This window comes from Coenobita brevimanus, chromosome 101 (genome assembly GCF_032717465.1).
Source record: "Coenobita brevimanus isolate Jiangsu-jjx chromosome 101, ASM3271746v2, whole genome shotgun sequence".
NCBI classification, from domain to species: Eukaryota; Metazoa; Arthropoda; class Malacostraca; order Decapoda; family Coenobitidae; genus Coenobita; species Coenobita brevimanus.
This window is the reverse complement of record NC_137054.1, coordinates 66,053,863-66,074,402: the sequence shown is the minus strand read 5'-3', so window position 1 is coordinate 66,074,402 and position 20,540 is coordinate 66,053,863. Positions and strand designations below refer to the sequence as shown.

The 20,540-nt window shown below is 43.0% G+C and overlaps 1 protein-coding gene and 1 non-coding gene across 4 annotated transcripts in view; one reads left to right on the top strand and one right to left on the bottom strand.

Annotated features, from left to right (window-relative positions):
• The window catches only part of LOC145415101 (seizure protein 6 homolog), an 81,560-nt gene extending 61,393 nt beyond the window's left edge, over positions 1-20,167 (top strand). Inside the window, exons 3-13 of one of the 3 annotated variants that reach the window (XM_080284518.1) lie at positions 218-302; positions 1,774-1,901; positions 3,386-3,603; positions 6,279-6,490; positions 7,170-7,378; positions 7,587-7,763; positions 10,084-10,263; positions 11,160-11,339; positions 12,772-13,083; positions 13,889-13,970; positions 19,571-20,167. In XM_080284518.1, the coding sequence (XP_080140644.1) occupies positions 218-302; positions 1,774-1,901; positions 3,386-3,603; positions 6,279-6,490; positions 7,170-7,378; positions 7,587-7,763; positions 10,084-10,263; positions 11,160-11,339; positions 12,772-13,083; positions 13,889-13,970; positions 19,571-20,012 (2,225 nt within the window). In that variant the 3' untranslated portion in view covers positions 20,013-20,167. Of the gene's footprint in view, positions 1-217; positions 303-1,773; positions 1,902-3,385; positions 3,604-6,278; positions 6,491-7,169; positions 7,379-7,586; positions 7,764-10,083; positions 10,264-11,159; positions 11,340-12,771; positions 13,084-13,888; positions 13,971-19,402; positions 19,511-19,570 lie in introns of those variants that run through there. The other 2 variants (XM_080284520.1, XM_080284519.1) reach the window with 2 other exon arrangements.
• Positions 3,999-4,117, bottom strand: LOC145415255 (5S ribosomal RNA). The gene has a single exon (XR_013900033.1). It is a non-coding gene; the product is annotated as a 5S ribosomal RNA (ribosomal RNA).
• Positions 20,168-20,540: the final 373 nt, after the last annotated feature.

The window sequence follows — 20,540 nt, the reverse complement described above, 5'->3', positions numbered from 1 at the left end:
GAGAGAGAGAGCAACAAAGGCCTGATCTAAGTCAACACCTTCACATTGCTCCACCACACAATCTCGCTGGTTCACACACATTCTCTCTCTCTCAACACACACACACACACACACACACACACACACACACACACGAGAGAGAGAGAGAGAGAGAGAGAGAGAGAGAGAATAACAAATTACCCTTTCTTTACCTAACCACTCTATTTCCCTCCCACAGTACTGAACGTGGCAGCGGGGAAGGCGCCAATGCAGTCATCGGTGGCAGAGACTGGCATCCCTCAAAAAGCCGTCGATGGTTCCAGGTACGCAGAAAAATGGAGCTTTATTTATGCAGAATATTGTTACACTTTTATTTTCTCTCATACAGACGCCATAAAATCATAACCAGACTTCAGCGATCGCCATTTGAATTTTAGATACTTTGTTTACCTTCCCTCGTTCTTCGTTCAGATACAAAAACGTCAGGGAGGTTTAAATGTGTGCAAGATTGGCTGTTTACAATTTTTACTTCGCTCATACGGACACACAGACTTTATTGAGCTTTATACAAACTTCATTGAGCTATACACAAAACTTCAGTGAGCTTCAGTTTTGTATAAGTCTTCTCTTCACTCACACAGCAAACACAACGCAGCCAAACTTCCTCGAGGTCAGTGCAGGATTGATTATATACACTCACGTCTTCACTCACGCAGCTGTCAAATATTTCATAACCAGAGTGAATAATTAAGTGGAAAATTATGACCAAAAGTAAACAGTTCAGACAATAATTAGCTACAGTGGAAATCTAATCGTAGTAAAATGATATAAGATCCTTTGTTCACATCTCCCAAAAGCCATCATCAGTCCACCTTCATGAAGATTAACATAAACAGCCAATAGGAGATGACTATACTCTTGTCACCTTAACTTGGCCCAGATTTTCTTCTTTTAGCAGTTTATATCAGTAGCTCAGTGGCAGAAAAAGACAGTACAGCGACCCCACATACTTTTCAGAGCACTTCTTCATGACTAGCATCATATTTTAGTGTCTATTTTTACAGCTCAGCGTTCAAGTGGAGAGATGGCGATTTTTGGCCAAGTAAAAGTAAAACAAGTATATTAATAGCAGAGTTAACAAAGAGTATTTTTTTAACACCTCCAGTTCTACAAGTTTCCCCATAGCGTTCCATAGCAGTGACAGTAATTATGTAGCAGTGTTGAAAATGTGTTTAGTATCTTTTATATTTGCTATTTCAAGACGATTTTAATTAGAGGGGTTCAGATACCCTTCATTAACATCAGCACTGTCAGACTGTTCCCTCGAATTGGTAGTAATCGTCAGCAACCAGCAAAAATTGACCAGATATAGACGGCACGTAACTGAAGGTGTTTTACTGCTTTTTTCCACTTGACCCACTTTTCTGACGACCTTTTTACTGTTGTTTTTCCCACTTGACACACATTTCTGAAGGTGTTTTATTATTATTTTTTTTTTTTTGCCTACCTGCCTTACTTTCCTGAAGATGTTTTACTGTTTTTCTTTTCTACCTGCTGCACATTCCTGAAGGTGTTTTACTGTTGTTTTTTTTCACCTACCACACAGTACTGAAGGTGTTTTACTGTTTTTGTTCCACCTACTGTACATTTCTGAAGGTGTGTGTTTTTTTTTTTTTACCTGCCGTAAATTTCTGAAGTTGTTTTACTGTGTTTTCGTTAGATGTTTTACTGTGTTTTATCCTACTGCAAAATTTCTAAGGGTGTTTTTACCGTTTTTTTTAATTTACCTTACAGTTCAGCCACCTTCAATCGCGACACCTGCACCCTGACGAACACCGAGGCTCAGCCCTGGTGGTACGTGAACCTGCTAGAGCCCTACATGGTACAGCTCGTCAGGCTAGACTTTGGACGGTCCTGCTGTGGTAAGTAGAGGGGGATGGGGGTGCAGGGGGTGATGGAAGGGGGGAGGGGTAGTGGGGGAATGAGTATAGGGGAGAGGGTGATGGGAGGGTGAAAAGGGGAGGGGAGGTGGGAGGGTGAAAGGGGTAATGGGAGGGTGTGAGAGGGAGGGGGAGGGAGGCTAATATGTGTAACAGAAGAGGGAATATGGGAAGGTGGAAGGTTAAACAAATGAATGAATATATTATGAGAAAGTCTGTACTGACAGTCCTATGCCAGATTAGCGAAGGAATAGACTCGCTTCCAATATCTGACAACACACTTTGAAGCATAGGAAGAAGAATAAAGTGTCTGGCGTCTCCTGAAGTGTCTGGCTCTCATTATTGCTCCTGATTGCACTGTGTAATGTGGGATGCAAGACAGGTCAGATATTTCCTGGCGTTCTGTATATATACGCTAAATATGAGAGGCGTCCCTTTCCCCTTTTCAGTTTAAATTTTCTGGAGTCCGTAAGAAATAAGAGTAAACGCAAAACAAGGAGAAGATTGAGCTAGGTAATTACGCAAGAGGAAAGAGATGAACTTAGAAGCATGACCGACTGATGGAGAAAAGTTAGATGGTGGAAGAAAGAGAGGGGATAAGAGTGAACACACAGAAGTCCGTAAGAAATAAGAATGAAACGACAGTAGAGGAAATATTAATCTCAGTAATGAAAGGGGAAAGAGGGAACTGAGAAGCAATGACAAGTTTAAGAGGGAAAAGTTAGATGATGAAAGAAATAGGTAAGATGAGGAAGAACACAGAGATGATGTATTTCCCCTATATCGATGTACTTAGTAACGAACGAGGAGAGAAGTGAACTGAGACGCACGAAAGACTAAAGTGACAAAATTCAGTTGGTGGAAGAAAGAGGTAGTTTGGATGAGGCAGAGCACACGGAGATGATGTATTACGCCTACGCCAACTATTAACCTCAATTATCATAACCACTGCCTCGCCGCTTAACTGTTCACTCTCTCTTCCTTTAGGCAGCCTCCTTCCCCAGCCAGTCACTGAACCACAGATACCCCCACCTTCACCCCAACCTGTAATGATGACGTGTTTTCTCCTCATCCCGGGCATTAGTTTACTTCACTGCCGTCACCCCTGGGTCTATTTTCCTCTCTCACCCCTGCCCTCCCTGCCTCCTCAGCCTCCCTCACCCCTGCCCCTTCTTTCCTCCCCTCCCACTCCTTCCCTGTGCCTCCTTTCCCTCTGCTCCCCCCCGCCCCCCTCCAGCTAATGCCCTCTGCCTCCTTGCTCCCTTTTAACTGTTAGATTTCCAAGATCAGTTTCTTTAATCGCTTAATCCTTGCGCTCTGATCCCTACATCCCGTAACCCCTTCTCCTTGATTTCTCACCTTTGTCTCTATACCCCCTGACTGCCAAACTCCAACTGCTGCCCCCTGCCTGCCTGCTTGTTACCTGCCTGCGTGCCTGCCTGCCTGACCTTCCCCTTATCCCCCAGGCAACCACCCTGCCACCATCGTCGTGCGGGTGGGCAACAACCGTCCTGACATCGGCGTCAACCCCATCTGCAACCGGTTCATTGGCCTGCTGGAGGAGGGCCGCCCGCTGTTCCTGCCCTGCAACCCGCCCATGCCCGGCGCCTTCGTCAGCGTGCACTTCGAGGCTCCGGCCGGCGTCCAGCTCTCCATCTGCGAGGCTTTCGTCTACACTGACCAGGTGGGTGGGCGGGGAAGGTGATGGGTGGAGAAGGCAAGGTGAACACGCCAGGGTAATTAACCCACAGACACCTATGACTCACCTTAGTACTATGGTCTGGTGTCAGCTGGAAATAAATGCTAGAGTTCACCCAGCCATGAGGGGGTTAATGGTACAATTATTAACACTCTCAGGCTCTTGCGACTCATTCATAGCTTATTAGAATCGTTTAGCGCAAGTTGCTTTAAAATACTAGGGAATACGCTACCTTGAGAATATTCATTCATTCATTTCATTCATTCATTGCCAGACGCCATGTATCCCAAACGGGGTGGCCAAGGGCTTAGAGTTAATTGTTTTGCAGGGAGGGGCACTAATCCTCCACCAACCCCACTTAACACGTAGGGAGAACGTTATGCCAACAGCATCTGGTGTTCCCAGGCGGTCACCCATCCAAGTACTAACCAGACCCAACGTTGCTTAACTTCGCTGATCGGTCGAGAAGCGGTGTACTCAACGTGGTATGGCCGTTGGCCAATGCAGAAAAGGAGCAGTGATTAGAATGTGGTGGGAGTCGAACTGAGGTCCATTTGTCTAGTTCACAAACTCTGCCAGTATGATTGAGAATATTAAAACCGATATAAACATGTCACCTCAAAAAATTGCCTAAGATCGGTTACACTGCGAATTGAATGTGTGTGTGTGTGTGGGCTTGCAAAAGCTGAAGAGAATGGTCTGGAGGTGTCGTAGCAGCAGCAGTAGTAGTAGCATTATTATTATTATTATTATTACTATTATTATTGGTGGTAGTAGTAGTAGTAGTAGTAGAAGTAGTAGTAGTAGTAGTAGCAGAAGTAGTAGTAGTTGTAGTAGTATCATCATTTTTTCCTTTTAGCACCTTATTCTCTCCATGAACTCAAAGAAGGAGACTCACCCGGCCATTTTAGCTGATCGCCACAGCTAACGTGCCACGAAGCTATAGTGGAAAGATATACTGCTTAGCTTCACTGAGTGTATAGGTGTCGTGTGTAGGATTATACTCACTGTTACTTCGCCTAAAAGTGTCATCTGTGTAGTGCTAGAATATGCTGCTAGTCACGAAGAAGTGCTGTGGAAAGGACGTAGAGCCGTGGAATTGTCTTAGGCACCCACTGAGCTACGGGAAATAAGCTGGAGAAGGACGAGCTAGTCACGAAGAAGTGCTATGGCGGGAAATACGCTGTAAATGAACGCAAGGAAGAGGGACTAGAGACGAAAGATTTTGCCTGGACGGGGTATTAGCACAGAAGCACAGTTATTGAAGAAAACCAGGAGAAATATTTTCAAATAGATACATACGTCTATCAGCTACACAGAGTACACAGGGTTAGACAGCAAATTATTTAATCCCTCCACTGTGGTGTGTAGTTATTAGGGTGTATTTTTGTATTTTTGTGTGTTTATTTTTGCCACCTCGAGTGTATCTTATTCAACGAGGGAAAGATTATTGTCCTTGAAAGGTTAATGAGGGCTGTTTACTTCCTCAAATTTAAGTTTTTTCGTGACGTAAATTAATTCTCCTTTACTAGAAAGAATTTATATATATATATATATATATATATATATATATATATATATATATATATATATATATATATATACTGTATATATACTGTATATATATATATATATATATATATATATATATATATATATATATATATATATATATATATATATATATAAATGGCTCAACGGTTGTAATAAAGTTTGGATTTGAAGACGGGAGACTGTGACCTTTACTTCTTTGCTAGTAAGAATCTGTCTATCTATCTATATATCTATATGTGCCTGTATCTATCTGTATCACACACACACACACACACACACACACACAGAATCGTTCAGAATATAAGAGAAGCGAATATGCGGTTGCGTGCGTGTGTGTGAGAGGATGACTACCAAAACACATACTGCACACTTAGGGGGATCTCAGCCATAAAAGCAAATGTCATGCCATGGAGAGTCAAAAAAAGGGTTATGCTTCAAGAATTCCTAATCGTCTGTGCGGTATGGCCACAAACGACGCTTCCCGGATACGTCCAAAAATGAGTGTTAGAGATAAAACTGTATCGGTGATCAAGGAGAAGAGTAATTACTGGAAAACGCATGATTGAGAAGCATTAATAGAGTAGGAAGACGAATGATTAACAGGAGGAAGCATGACTGAGAAGAATTAATAGAATGGGAAGAAGAGTTAAGAGTAAGAAGAAGAATCAAGAAGAATGGAGTGGGAAGAATAATTAGAATAATATTTAGGAGTAAGAATAATATAAGAAGAATGATCAATATAGTAAGAAGAAGAATTTGGAATAATTAATAGGCATTTGTTGGTGCAGCAGTGATACCCGAGCTACACGGTATTGTACAGTTGGGGACGTAGATTTAACTTTGTTGCATATCGTATTGTAGGGAAAAATTGATGCTGTTAGAACTGATTTTCTTCCTTAATGACTCTCCTGCGGTTGATAGGCATTAATTCTAAGCGTTTTTAATTCCTGGTTGATACTCTCCTTTCTATGATTCTTGCTATGATTCTAGATACATCCTTGAGAGTGTGTTTAATTCTAGGCCTTCTTAATCCCTGTTTGATACTCTCCTTTCTATGATTCTAGATACATTCTTGATCACGTAATATCCTTTTGTGTCACCTTCAGGCCCTGCCCATGGAGCGGTGCCCTTCATTCCGTGACCAGCCCCCCGGCAGCACCGCCACCTATAATGGCAAGTGCTACATCTTCTACAACCAGCAGCCCCGCAACTTTGATGAGTCGCTGGAGTTCTGTCGCAGTCGTGGTGGCTCCCTTGTGGACGAGACCAACCCGGCACTCCAAGGCTTTTTATCATGGGAACTTTGGAGGAAACACAGGTAAGGCACACACCAGGGAGATTGAGAAGAATTATACGTTAAACTTTCACAGTCTTTCTTGTACTGTTTGTTAGATTTTTTTGTAGTATCATGGTGAACTACAACGTAAGATCATACTATACTGTCGGCATCAAAGGTCCTGTCGCCTCTCCAGTTTTTCTTCCCAAGTACTTTGACAATCAGTGTGGTGAATCCGCAGCCACCGACACTGAAGACGCTGATTTATAGCAAAATAAAGTCATTAGAGTCAGTTGCTGTAGCTTTACCATATTGACTTTCAGAGTCCATGAAGAGAAAAACAGGAAAGACGACAGTTATTTTTTTGGTCCCGGCTGCACATCGGTGAGCTCGATGGAGACTTAATTAGGAGACGTTGTAGAGTGACAGGGCATTTGGCGTCTGATGAATCGTCAGTATAGCTTATCATGAGAGAGGGAGGCAGAGAAGGGCCAAGAAAGTGAGAGAAACACCTTTACAAAATTTCTAAACAAGAAAAGGGTCATGGTTCCACCTTGAGGAGTATCTTGATAAAAGCCCAGACAGATATTGACTTCAAAAAGCTAAAACGAACGTATGTATGTAAGTATTAGGCTGCACCACGATGGGGAGAAATGTTAATGAATGAGTGATAGTGTAAGGTGCAGTGGTCCTAACCCATTACCCTCTGTGTTGGTTACAGAGGTGACTCCAGCGGACAGTACTGGATGGGTGCAGTGCGCGACCCCGATGACGTCAACAACTGGAAATGGATTGACGGCAAAGACGTCACTGTGTCTTTCTGGAACCTCCCTGGTGGCAACGAGAATTGTGCCAGGTTCGACGGCACCAAGGGCTGGCTCTGGTCTGACACCAACTGCAACTTTGATCTCAACTTCATATGTCAACACCGTGAGTTCAGCTGGAAATCAGTTTGGCGTCACAGGTTAAGCAGTGCCAGGTTTAAGTAGCTGGTTTTCTGCCGTTGAGTAGTTTTCGTCCAGATGAGCCTGGGTTTGCAAAAAGAAAAAATTAGTGACATTAATCGCCCAATTTTATGAGATCTAGACTGTTTGTGGGTAGGGTAAGGATCTCATGTATTTTACGTCCCTCTCGGCAGGTCCCCAGACGTGCGGGAAACCAGAACAGCCGCCTAATTCTACCATGGTGGGCAGTGGGTTCCGTGTGGGCAGCACTGTGGAGTATCGCTGTGACCCTGGACATGTCTTGGTCGGCCCTGCTACAAGGACCTGCCTCAACTCTGGCTTCTTTAATGAGTTCCCGCCAACCTGTAGATGTATGTGCTGAACTTCATAATCATCTTCACACACACACACACACACACACACACACACACACACACACACACACACACACACACACACACACTCACACACACACACACTCACACACACACACTCAATAAAATACATCTATCTATCTATCTATTGCCAGATGCCTCAATCCCATACGGGGTGGCCACAAACAAATCGCCTCCAAGTCGCCCTGTCCCCCACCATTTCACTCCCCTGCTCCCAACTCACACCCCCCTCTCTCATATACCTCTCCACCCCATCTCTCCATCTCATCCTCGGCCTCCCCCTCCCTCTTTCCCCCTCCACCTCACTCACATACACTCTCTCTGTCAGTCTTTCACCCTCCATCCTCTCCACATGGCCAAACCACCTCAGTGTGTTCCTCATAACGCTTCCTATCATATCCACATCAACACCACAACGCTCCTTTATATCCTCATTTGTCAGCCTGTCTCTCCATGTGACTCCACAGGCTTCTCTTAAATAACTCATTTCCACGGCTCTCACTCTTGACTTGTGTCCGTCCAACAACGTCCAAGCTTCACTTCCGTACGTTAGAGTTGGTATCACAATACTGTCATGTAGTAACCTTTTCACTTCTATGCTCACTTCCCTGTTTCTTATCACTGCTTTCAAAGAACCAGCAACCTTTCTTCCCTGCTGTACCCTTTCAAGCACTTCACCCTCCAAACCTCCATCCTTACTCATCACACTACCCAAGTACTTAAACGTACTCACATTTTCCAGTTCCTCACCATCCAACCTCGCTGTACATTCACTGACTTCACCTCTCTCAAAGACCATCACTTTACTCTTCCCTACATTCACCTTTAGATTCCGTTTCTTACACACTCTCTCAAACTCATCCACCAAGCCTTGCAGCTCTCCTTCGTCTTCACTCAACAACGCAGTATCATCTGCAAACAACAGTACAGGGAGTTTCCAAACACTATCCTCTCTCACCAGGGCCACTCCAACATCCACTACCCTACCTTGTACCTCTTTTATTACCCCATCCATGTACAGATTGAACAACCATGGAGACATGACACATCCCTGTTTCAAACCAACTTTCAAAGAGAAAAATTCACTTAGTTCACCATCCACACGCACTGCAGCCTTCGCACCATCGTACATACTCTTCACAGCATTCAACAACTTCCCATCTACTTCTTATATTCTTAACACTTTCCACAGTCCTAGTCTATCCACCCTGTCATATGCTTTCTCCAAATCCATGAAAGCCGCATACAACTTCTTTCCCTTCTCTAGAAACTTTTCCACTAAAGATCTGAGAATGAATATCTGATCTACACAACCTCTTCCCTTCCTAAAGCCTCCCTGTTCTTCTCCAACTAATTTCTCTGTTCTTTCTCTAACTCTGTCAATAAGTATCCTACCATACACTTTTCCTATTATACTAAGAAGACAAATGCCCCTATGATTACCACACACTTCTTTTTCCCCTTTTCCTTTGTACAAGGGAATAATTATACCTGACTTCCAATCCTCCGGGACTCTACATTCCTCCCAGGCCAATCTGCACATCTTCCACATCCATTCTACTACTATCTCTCCCCCATGCTTCAGCATTTCACCACACACTCCATCAATTCCTGGGGCTTTCCCTGATTTAACTTTCTTCATTGCTTCCACAACTTCTATCCTACTGATTTCTTCCTGTCTTCTCACCTCCCTCCTCCTCCCAGCCATTCCCCAGCCACTTATACTCGCATTACTTCCATCCTTCACGTTCAACAATTCCTTAAAGTGTTCTCTCCATCTGCTCACTTTTTCTCCCTTCTCCACTAGTAATCTACCATTTCTATCTTTCACTCCCCTGCTAACTTCACTTCCACCCTGTCTTACTCTTTTCACCTCTTTCCAGAACATTTTCTTACAGTCCCTCCACTTTAGTTTATTATTACCAGATTGTCAAAGTATCGTTACCAAATTTTCAAGTATATATGCATCAGTTAAATTTCTTTGCAATTACATAGGTATGAAGGTTGGATTATTATATGTCAGTAACAGGAGAATAATTGAACTTTCTTTTAGCCTGTCTGCATATTTTTAAGTTCATCATCTGTTTTGTTATGAACTGATGACGTGCAAGGAATATGGGCGAAATTTAGACTTTAAGCTCAGAAATAAACATAACAGTAATAATATCAGAAATAGGTAAAAGAACTAACAGCTGAAGCCTACTACTACTACTACTATTACTACTACTACTACTACTACTACTACTACTGCACTGCTTGTACTGCTACTATTACTACTATGTGTATGTTTCAACAGATCTAGAGTGTGGTCCGCCAGCGCCCATCAACCACGGCGGGTACTCCCTGCTCAACAACACCCGCCATTACCTGAGCGTGGTGCGGTATCAGTGTGACCAGGGCTACACTCTTATAGGGCGGCCAGAGCTTATATGTGACATTGACGAACGCTGGAACGGACCCCCGCCAAAGTGCGAACGTGAGTACCCTACTAACCCCTCCACCGAACTCACCTCACACCGGGACTACTTTTATGGTCTCTGTATGCGCATTTAACACCCAGTTCTCTCTTCATGGTCAAATATAGTAATAGTATTGGAAGAGCACAGTACACTTCTGCCTCTTCAGTATGCTAACTTCTAACAGTTTCCTAGTTCATTATGCCAACCTACCAAACACTCATCCGTTGACTGATGAACTTGATAAAACCTTCAGCACTTATAATTTAGAGGTAATATAACCACCCTTTTTCGTCTTCAGGCTTGGGAGAGAAAATGCCTATACTATCTTTGACCTTTATATCCTGTGGCATTAACTCATTAAACGGCCATATACCGTATATTTAGAACTTTGAAAGCTACAACAGTGGTTCCATCTCACCTCAATTTCTATATCAACAAACTTTTTAATGATAACTACCCACTTAAGCACAATTTTGCGCTACAGAAGAGGTGCTTTTGTCTCCAAGTTGCTTCAGCCACTGTCTCGATTGCCAAAACTTTCCCTCTTCCCCACCATTTTTCCATCTGTCGTGTGTGAAGAGATTAAGAGGGAAACATAATGACCTGTTAATGGATGACTGACCTATTTCTTACAGTTTTTTCACCTTAACTTGGCCCAGATTTAAGTCTTTTTGTGCCTTACATCACGCAGCCCAGTGGCAGGACATGATAATACTACTGCTCTACATCCTTCACACAGCACATCTTCGTGACTAACATAATATTTTCGTGTTAGCTGGTGCTATATTTCAGCTTTCTATATGTTGGCAATTTTGGGCCAAGTTAAAATGAAAAACGTACAGTTTTCCTCTGTCTTTGTGCACTTGTCGGCTGTTCCTTACACCCTTTCCTCCTCCACCCTCCACTCCTGCAGCTGTGACTTGCGATGTTCCTCCCCCACTCCCTCACCGTACCTCCAACCTCACCTCCCCCACACTGCTTGCTGGGGAGGCGGTCAGGTACAGCTGTGACCAAGGTTTCGTCCTGGTGGGTTCACGTACCGTCTACTGCACCTCTCACGGTACCCTCGACGCACCGCCTCCCAGTTGCCAAGGTAACGGGGGACACTAGATTCTCAACAGGACATCGGTACTGTTAATGGTTCTTAAATTCGTCCACCTTAACTTGACGGAGATATTCGTCCTTTTGCAGCTTACTTCACGTAGCTCATTGCCAAAATAAGTCAATGCCACAGTGTCTTTTTTGCGGCTTATTTCACGTAGCTTACTGGCAAAATAAGAGAATACTGCGGAGTCTTTTTGCAGCTCATTTCACGTAGCTCATTGGCAGAATATGATATCGTTTTGCAGCTTATTTCACGTAGATCAGTACTAAAATAAGACAATTCTTCGGCGTCTTTTTGCAGCTTATTTCATGTGCCTCACTGACGGAATAAGATAATAGTACGGCCTTACATCTTTTCCATTGCACTTCTTCGTGACAAGCATCATATTCTAGTGTTAAAGTTTTGCTTCAGCTCAGTATACAAGATGAAAATGAAAAGATGGCAATTTTAGGCCAAGTTAAGGTGGATGAAGTGTTTCTGTTCTGCTTTTCACATATTTTTATTTTTATATTCTTGTCTCGACTACTATATCATTTCTTATTTAAGTTGTTTTTCGCCTTGATTTACAGAATTCCACCTCTATGTTAACAGTATACAGTAAAGGTGCATGTCAACAATTTCATAACGTTCTCTGTCTTCCATTTTAAAATTGTTTATTTCTGCTGTTCCCTTTTTGCATGATAAAACACAAAATTTCTCGGTAAATTTTCATGGTTGCAATTCTAGCATTCTGAATTTTCTATTTGTCCTTTGCTATTTGCAAACAGTTTTTCCACAGCTTCCGTCCCTGTTATTCCGGATTATAGTGATTATCTTGAGGGTGCAAATGTGAAGGTAAACTTACGATTTTAAATACTACATAACCTAAAAAAATGTAATAACTATCATCGCAATACCAGTGAGAGATGAGTGGTGTTGCTGTGGTATTGTTTGTGTGGTATTATGAGGTGTTACGTTATTGAGATATGGTATTATTGTGTGGTGTTACTGAGGTGTGGTGTTATTGTGTGGTGTTATTGAGGTGTGGTGTTATTGTGTGGTGTTACTGAGGTGTGGTATTATTGTGTGGTGTTACTGAGGTGTGGTATTATTGTGTGGTGTTACTGAGGTGTGGTATTATTGTGTGGTGTTACTGAGGTGTGGTATTATTGTGTGGTGTTACTGAGGTGTGGTGTAATTGTGTGGTGTTACTGAGGTGTGGTATTATTGTGTGGTGTTACTGAGGTGTGGTATTATTGTGTGGTGTTACTGAGGTGTGGTATTATTGTGTGGTGTTACTGAGGTGTGGTATTATTGTGTGGTGTTACTGAGGTGTGGTATTATTGTGTGGTGTTACTGAGGTGTGGTATTATTGTGTGGTGTTACTGAGGTGTGGTGTTAATGTGTGGTGTTAATAAGGTGTGATCTCTTCCCTCGCTAGTGGACGAAGCAGTGAAGCTGGACCTGCCGGAGACCAGACCTGGCGAAGACGGTGCCTCTGAGGGCCGGAGACCAGGAGGGCGTCGTCCTGGAAGCAGACCTGGTGGTAGACTGCGACCGGGACCACCATACCTGACCGACAATGCGGTAGAGGGATCCGACCCCGCCCTGGCTACCGTCGTGCCGTCCCTGGAGGCTGGAGACGACAACAGGATCAACAACATCAACAGTGACCGTGGACCGAGTGTGGATGGACCCAGCTTTGATCTGCGGGACGAGAGTGGCGCCAAGGTCACGGAGAAGCTGCATCTTGGTGAGTCACGAGTAAACAAAATCTTCTCCAAGACTTTCAATATGCTCTATCTGTCTCTCTATCACCAGACGCCTTAATCCCGTAAGGAGTGGCCACAGACAAATCGTCTCCATGTCGCCCTGTCCTTTGCCATTTCGCTGCTTTTACGTAGAAACTGGAAGCATAGTTATAGGAGTATTTCTAACTTGTGTATTCCATGCCATCTGTTTATCCAAAGAGATTATTAAAAGGCGAATGCTTGGAAATTATGCAACAGGAGTATCTTTTTCAGTGTTGTAATTGGTAGCATTTATTTTTACGACACTGGCCGCCTTATTTCAGTGTTGTTACCATTAAGTTTCCCACAAATAGATATGTGCCTTCACTGTGGGTTCATTATAGTCAGCTAAGTTTGGTAATTTTATAGTAGTGGGTGATGATGATGATGATGAAACGGGAAAGTAGTGTGAAAGTGTGAGGGATGAAAGAGGAAGAATACTAACCAGTTAATGGATAGACGTTGCATAATAATAATAATAATGATAATAATAATAATAATAATCGAATTTGAATCGAATCAGATATGGAGTTGACATATTATTTTCTTGATTTCACATTACTGTTTATTGTTCAGATGAAAAAAAGTCTACATACATTTCCTTAATGGATATAAATCTTAGTCCTACAACTCTGATTTAAACAACTACTTCCTCTTCGTATTATATGTTATAAAAAGTGAATTGGCTCATTATCCACTTGGTGCTACTTCTTCATTATTTCTTCCTTCCTTCCGTAATCGATTTGACGTAAGCTCATTCTCACTCAGGCGGCATCATTGCGTTGGGCGTGTTTGGAGGTTTTGTGTTCCTGGCGGCCGTCATCACAACCATCGTTATCCTCGTCAGAAGGTGAGTTTGTCTTGCCTTCCACGCCTCCCTTCCTAGCGCCCTGCCTCCCTTCCCCCTCTGTCACCTGTGATACACCGCATTATGTCGCACTTCATCAATACTCTTCACTCCACTTCTTTCACCTTCAGTAGCCTGTATAAAATAGTGTATTTGTGTATATATATAGAATAGTTGCTGTATCATTCGGCCTTATAATAACAAAACTGCGACGGATTATCACCAGCACTGACGGATTTATAGACCATCATCTTCTTCCTGCCTTTCCTATTTAGATTTTCATTGTAGTAAAAGAGTAGGATGAATGCGAAGCGCCTCTTACTCATATACCCATTTTACTCTAACTTGGCCTAAAATTGACACCCCTCCATATTGATTACTGGGCTATAACTATGGATTAACACTAGAATATGATGCAAGTCACTAGGAAGAGCCGTGAAAATAATGTACAGCTGCAGTATCGTACTTTCCCGCCACTGAGCTATGTGAAATAAGCTGCAAAATGACGAAAATCTGGGCCAAGTTACGGTAAAGATTATGTAGTCGCCATTGCTTCATACAGTACCTTCATTTAGCATCTGTGAGTTGGTGCTGGTGATTGAGTAGTGTAGAACCTAGAAAATACTTGTGCAAGCTGCTTTTTCCTCATACACAGCTTGTCTTTTTTGCCTATACCAACAGTTATCACATTTTCTGGATCTGTAAAACTTATCTGTGCTGTGTATTCCCTTGTGTATGTGTCAGTATAGGTGTATGGAATTTTCTTGCCTCTTTGACGAGTATGTTTGACAATAGCTAAGGACATTGCTAGAGGTTATCATTAAGACCCTTGCGACACTGTCTAGAAGTGTTTCATGCATTATGTTTGTGAATGAGACAACTTGCCTTATCTGTCTGCTTGCTTGTGTGTTTACAGTTTAATGCTCTATATTGCCAGTGTTTGAGTGCTTGATAGTGTGTATAATATAGCTTATAAAATACATATGTTTGCCTGCTTGTACATTTGCCTGAAATGGGTTTGACAGACTTTTGAAACAACCAAGCCAAACTCCACCCCTCTCTACAACACCTCCCCCACGCTCCATTCCCCCAGGCTCCATTTCCACACGCTCCAGTCCCCAAGCTCCATCGTAACCCGTACATCCACACCCTCAGTGCTCACTCCCACCCACTGTCTGTCTCCTCTACTCGTACTTTTCCTAGTTCAAAAAAGCCTTCAAAAGTGTCTCCCAGTTTGTATAATAAGAATTTTGTCTCCAGCTATCAGTATGGCCATTGTATAATTTGTCTACCTCTTGTATCTTTGAACATTTTCTTGAACTATGATTCGTTCCTTCAAGTATTTTAGTCATTTTTGGTGACCCTGCTCGTAAATCTGTTCTGTTTCTTTGCCCAAAGGGAAGTTTTCCTGTTTTAGCCCGGTGTCACATTTTTAAATATAGAATTCAATCTCACATACGACACGGTTTAGAGATCTGATTCTCAGTAGTTCATGTCATGATTATTACTAATGTCATATTTTAAAATACAGGAGACTGCAAACAGAACGTACCATTAAAAAATGTAAAAAATGCATTGAATACGTGGTAGGCTAATACTAGAATGCACAAGCTCCAGTGGCGGTCTTGATTTGTGCAGAGGAGTTTAAATTTTCCAGAGGTGACTTGAAGTTTTCCAGTCATGTAATGTTATTTGGGACATAGGCTGATCTTCTAGCATTAAAATGTTCTGTATCACGGTAGCCTTGCCTTGGACCTGTATGCCTCAAAGGGTAACATGGAATTTGTCGGTATCGTGTCCGCTGGTCTTTCGTAAATCTCTTCCAGTCTTTTTTTCTTCACTTACTCCTCGTTTACTTTTCTTATCTTAATCGAGTCTTCCTCTCTCTTCCCAGTGTCTCATATCCAGTGCTTCCTCCTTCCTACCCAGTCCTTCCTCTTGTTCACTTCCCCCCCTCCAAAATGGTCCCGTACACCACAATCAATAGCCCCCCCTCCCCTTCAACTCACCCTCCATCACAACCACCACCACAGTACCACCTCCCTCAGTGGCCCCTCACCGCTGGCCAAAGAGCTGCGGGCATCTGGGGGTTCGGCGCCCTTGGGTGGGTCCCGCTGGTACACGCTGCTGGCCCTGCCCTTCCCTGACGTGACGGTGGGCCGGCGGGAGCTTGTGGCGAGGCGGGGACCTAGGGCAGACTCCTACTCTAGTCACAGGCGACACCCGTAATGCCACACAACGCATACACTTGCCAGGCTTGGGTACTGTGGTCACAGAGTCGCGTGCTGAAGCCTCGCACACTCACACCCAGCTCACACTCACACTCACACCCTCGCATCTCACTTATACATAGTTTGGAATGCATAGTTTGCATCATCATCATTAATTACTGATACTGATATCATATCAGTAGTAAAGAATTCTATAACTGCTCTAAAAGTACTAACTATTTTCCCTTTTTTTTTTTTTAAGCAACTGATGCAACTACGGATCATTACAAAGCTAAAGGCAGTGCAGCCACCATTAACAATTGCTATTCCGTGGGCACATTTTTCTCCTTAGACCTTCATTTGTTGTGCAGATAAAAGTATACACGTAGGTTAGGTTGGGGTGGGTAGGTTGGGGTGGTGTTGGTTTGGGTAAGGGACATTTTTAGCTGTTTGCACACGAAATGAAGGCTGTCTGTGAGAGAAAAAACTTTAACTGATGAAAGTAATACATTATTCCCACCATTAGTTTATAATAACTGCCTAATTTTTTGCACTAAAACATTCTATCAATGCTGTAAATATCAAAGTTATCAAACTGTTCATGAAATCCCTAACATTTACAACCCCTGCCTCGCCTCACAACCTCCCCACAATACTGAACAGCTACAAGAGGTATGCCTTTTTATACTAAGTGCTTGTTACGTAATTCTCTTCCTTTGTCTCTCAGTTTTCCTATCACGTTTTTCAGCAAATGAAGTACATCGTTAGCTGGGTCATGCGTTGTGTCTCTTTGCTTTATGGTCTTTCTACATTGTCAGTACTTTTAAATTTGTCTCCGTGCTTCTGTTCTGTTATATCCTCATTGTCATTCAGTCTTGTTTTACTTCACTGCTTCTGTTCCTTTGTTAAAATTACAGTATTTAATCATCAGTCAATCTTGCCTGTCCCTTATACTTTCGCTATGCTTGCACGCAATTTGAGTTCGTTCCTCCAAGAGGAATGTTTTGCCTTTTCTCTTATGTCACTGTACTACGACACACACTCCCACCTCTGGGTCCATCAGTCACCACCACACGCGCTCTTCATCAAGCACTGCCACAAATGCCAGTATATCTTTTGTACCAACATAGTCTGCTTATTTACATCCGATATAGTCTGCTTATTTACACCAGACGTAGCCTACTTATTTACACGTCATTTTGTCAACACCCACTGCAACAGAACAGAGGGTGGTATTCTTGTGGCCGACGGAGACTTAAGTGCATCATTTCGAATTACGAGCATTTTGCATCTGACACCTTTTTCTCTTGTGTGTCATGTTTTTTCATAATGACAGGTTTCAAAAGTAACATACAAGAAGAGTTCGTGTATCCAGCACAGAAAACGAATGCTATGGAGGAGGTGATAAGATACCTCCTTAGTCGACACCTGAATACACCCCAGTGCCTCTCTCCCTCTCACCTTCACCCTGCACCACACACCACACCTTCACCGCAGCCTTCTCGCCTCCACCATCACAATAAATGACTGCTGACCTGACTTACAGTGGACCTGAGACTCTTTCGTTTTTTCACTAACATCCTCAGAATAATAATGTGTATTAAAAAATATCACTAATGTCTTGTTGTGTTTTATCTTCGAATTCAGACTTACTGTAGTTCCCGGGAGGGACACTGTTACCATACAGGTGCATAATTATATTATAAATTAGCACAACTGTGAATAAGAGGGGTAGAGGGAATTTGAAGATACTTGTAGTCTCTGTTTATATATGGGTTAACATGTGCTCTAAATATTCAGACAAGGATTCACAGGGTAACATTACCGGAAGCTAACAACCTCCACCTGTAATTTAAACTTCTGAATGAAAAGCATGAAATCATTTTCCTTAGTCTTGTAATTTTGCTTACATTTAATTAGCAAGCAGCATGTTTGGTAAAAACATCAGAGTGCAATTTTTAGTTGTCAAAAGATTTCATAGATTTTAAGTGATTAATTCCACATTTAGTTTAATGTGTATTGCAATTTGGGAGCTGTGTTTGCAACTGAACTGCAGTTGAGAGTAAAATAACCCGACTTCACAAGCTACGTATTGGACTCATGACTTTCCACGCAATTTAGCATTTGTAGTGTTTTAGCTGCACCTTAGTTTTTAGTACCCAGCAATACGCAGGATGTATGTGGTATCTAGCTCGGTAGACTGGCTTAGCTGGAACACACTATTATTATGTAACTAAGATGTTCCGTGTAACTGTACTGTGTGATTGCCTGTTACAGTAAATATTAGGTAGTGTCCGTTCATGACCTAGATGTAAGAATATTATATAGTATGAGTTTTAGGGACAGAACACACTGGCATAACCTATTAAGTCCTCGTTACATCATATACGGTTTCCTATTTTATTTTCCCTCCACCTGTGATGCATTTGTGTTCCTTAATCTGGAACTCATAATGCAGTTTCTTCAGGGCAGCTGACTGACTGTTATGCCAATAAGAGAATAATGGATTATGCCTATGTATGCTGACTTTGATTCTGCTGTATATACACTAGTGCCAAATGATCTTTATGAATTAAGAGAAGCGGCCTTGCTATGAAGCCACACTACACTGCAGTCTGCTTCTTACCTCTTTCATCAGCCATCTTGCTTTGGGATCGACAGTATCTTATTTCCTTTTCTACTGTAATTACTGGTGTCTAATAATTTGAGATCACTTCATATAATGGTCTAACCCCAGAATCCCCTTCTCCCCTTTTTTTCTCTCTTATCGAGCTCATACTGTTGTATTTTAAATTAGGAACTGCAAAATACGTGCATCTTTTGTCGGCCCTATCTTGTAAACGTTCGTGTTATGACTCTTGTCTGTCCTATTTCTTCTGCTTTAGGCCTTACCAACACATCACAGATATTTACGTGGTAATTGGTTTATTAATCAACCATTTGCTGTTTTAAGCTTAGTAAAATGCCATTCAACTTTTGTAGTTAGTACTTTTAATTAACATGAAATAATTAACTTGCAGTTGGTGAAGAGTTTGTAAATAAGACATTCTCAAGTGAAAGCTCTTGCATGTAACATATTGTACAAAGTAGCGTATGTTTGTAGCGAATAGTTGTCGGAATGTAGATTTAGTTACTGTGCTTGTAGAGTGACAGGCATGTAAATTCATCAGCCTATCAGTAAGACCTGGAGTAGTTACTAACACGCTCACTAACTCTGACTTGCAGATCCCGGGAACTTTAGATGCGCGTTTAAGTCATGAGATCCAATACCAGTGAAGTTCGGGTCGTAAAAATAATAGTAACAAACATAACGTAATAAATGGCAACCCACTACTTACCAACAACCCAAACCTTCTCACAACATACCTACCTACCCACAACCCACCCACCTAGGACCCAACATGGACCCTCAAAAAAATACGTCAGACGCAGCGACGACGGGACAGCCTCTTCCTACGACTCCTCCTCTTCCTCTGATGGACACGGGCTCAACAAGTACTACAAACGTGCTTGGGAGAACCTCAGGGAAGGCGGTGGCAGCGGAGCAGACTTGGAGAAGAATGCTAACCCTGGCCACAGCTCCCGTCTGGCTGGCCGCACGGAGACTCTCGACAACACCGACTTCAGGTCCACGCGTTCAATGGGACACGAAGGCCTCCGTGATGGGTCCGAGATGACTGTGAATGACGTGGCAGCGATGTACACACGCCCAGAGAAGCGACGGCACCACCACCACCACCACGGCCACCGCCACGGCAAGGGGGGTGAGACCCGTGAGCATCACCACCACGACCGGCACCACGACAGGGACTACCGCGAACGCAGGAAGTACTGATGCGCATTTGGGTGGACCTGGGTTGAGGCAGTTGATTTTGATGAAAGTCGCTGAGAACACTTGAGCGGCAGTTAGTATTGGCTAAGGATTTTTGAGGTTGTGTAATTTTCTTCGAGACAATGAAATCTGTTTCCAGTTTAGAGTAAGGAGTTAGGAAAAAATAGGTCAGCATTTTTTGCAAATATTCATCACTTTTACCAACATGTCTATGAAGATCGTTTCCCTCTTTTCCCTCGCGCGCGCACGCACGCACGCACACACACACACACACACACACACACACACACACACACACACACACACACACACACACACACACACCGCTCGCTGGTGCAGTGGTAACGTTCCCGCTTGCCAACTGGTGGACGGGAGTTCGCGCCTCGCTCAGGTTGCGAAAAGTTTCACTGACGAAGTGGGTGGTTACTGTCCCCCTTGAGCAAGGGGACGGGTGTGTGCGTGTGTGAAGGTCACAGCCTTGCCCTTAGATCGGACTATATGAGCTCTCAGCTCCCTTCCGGGAGGGTAAAA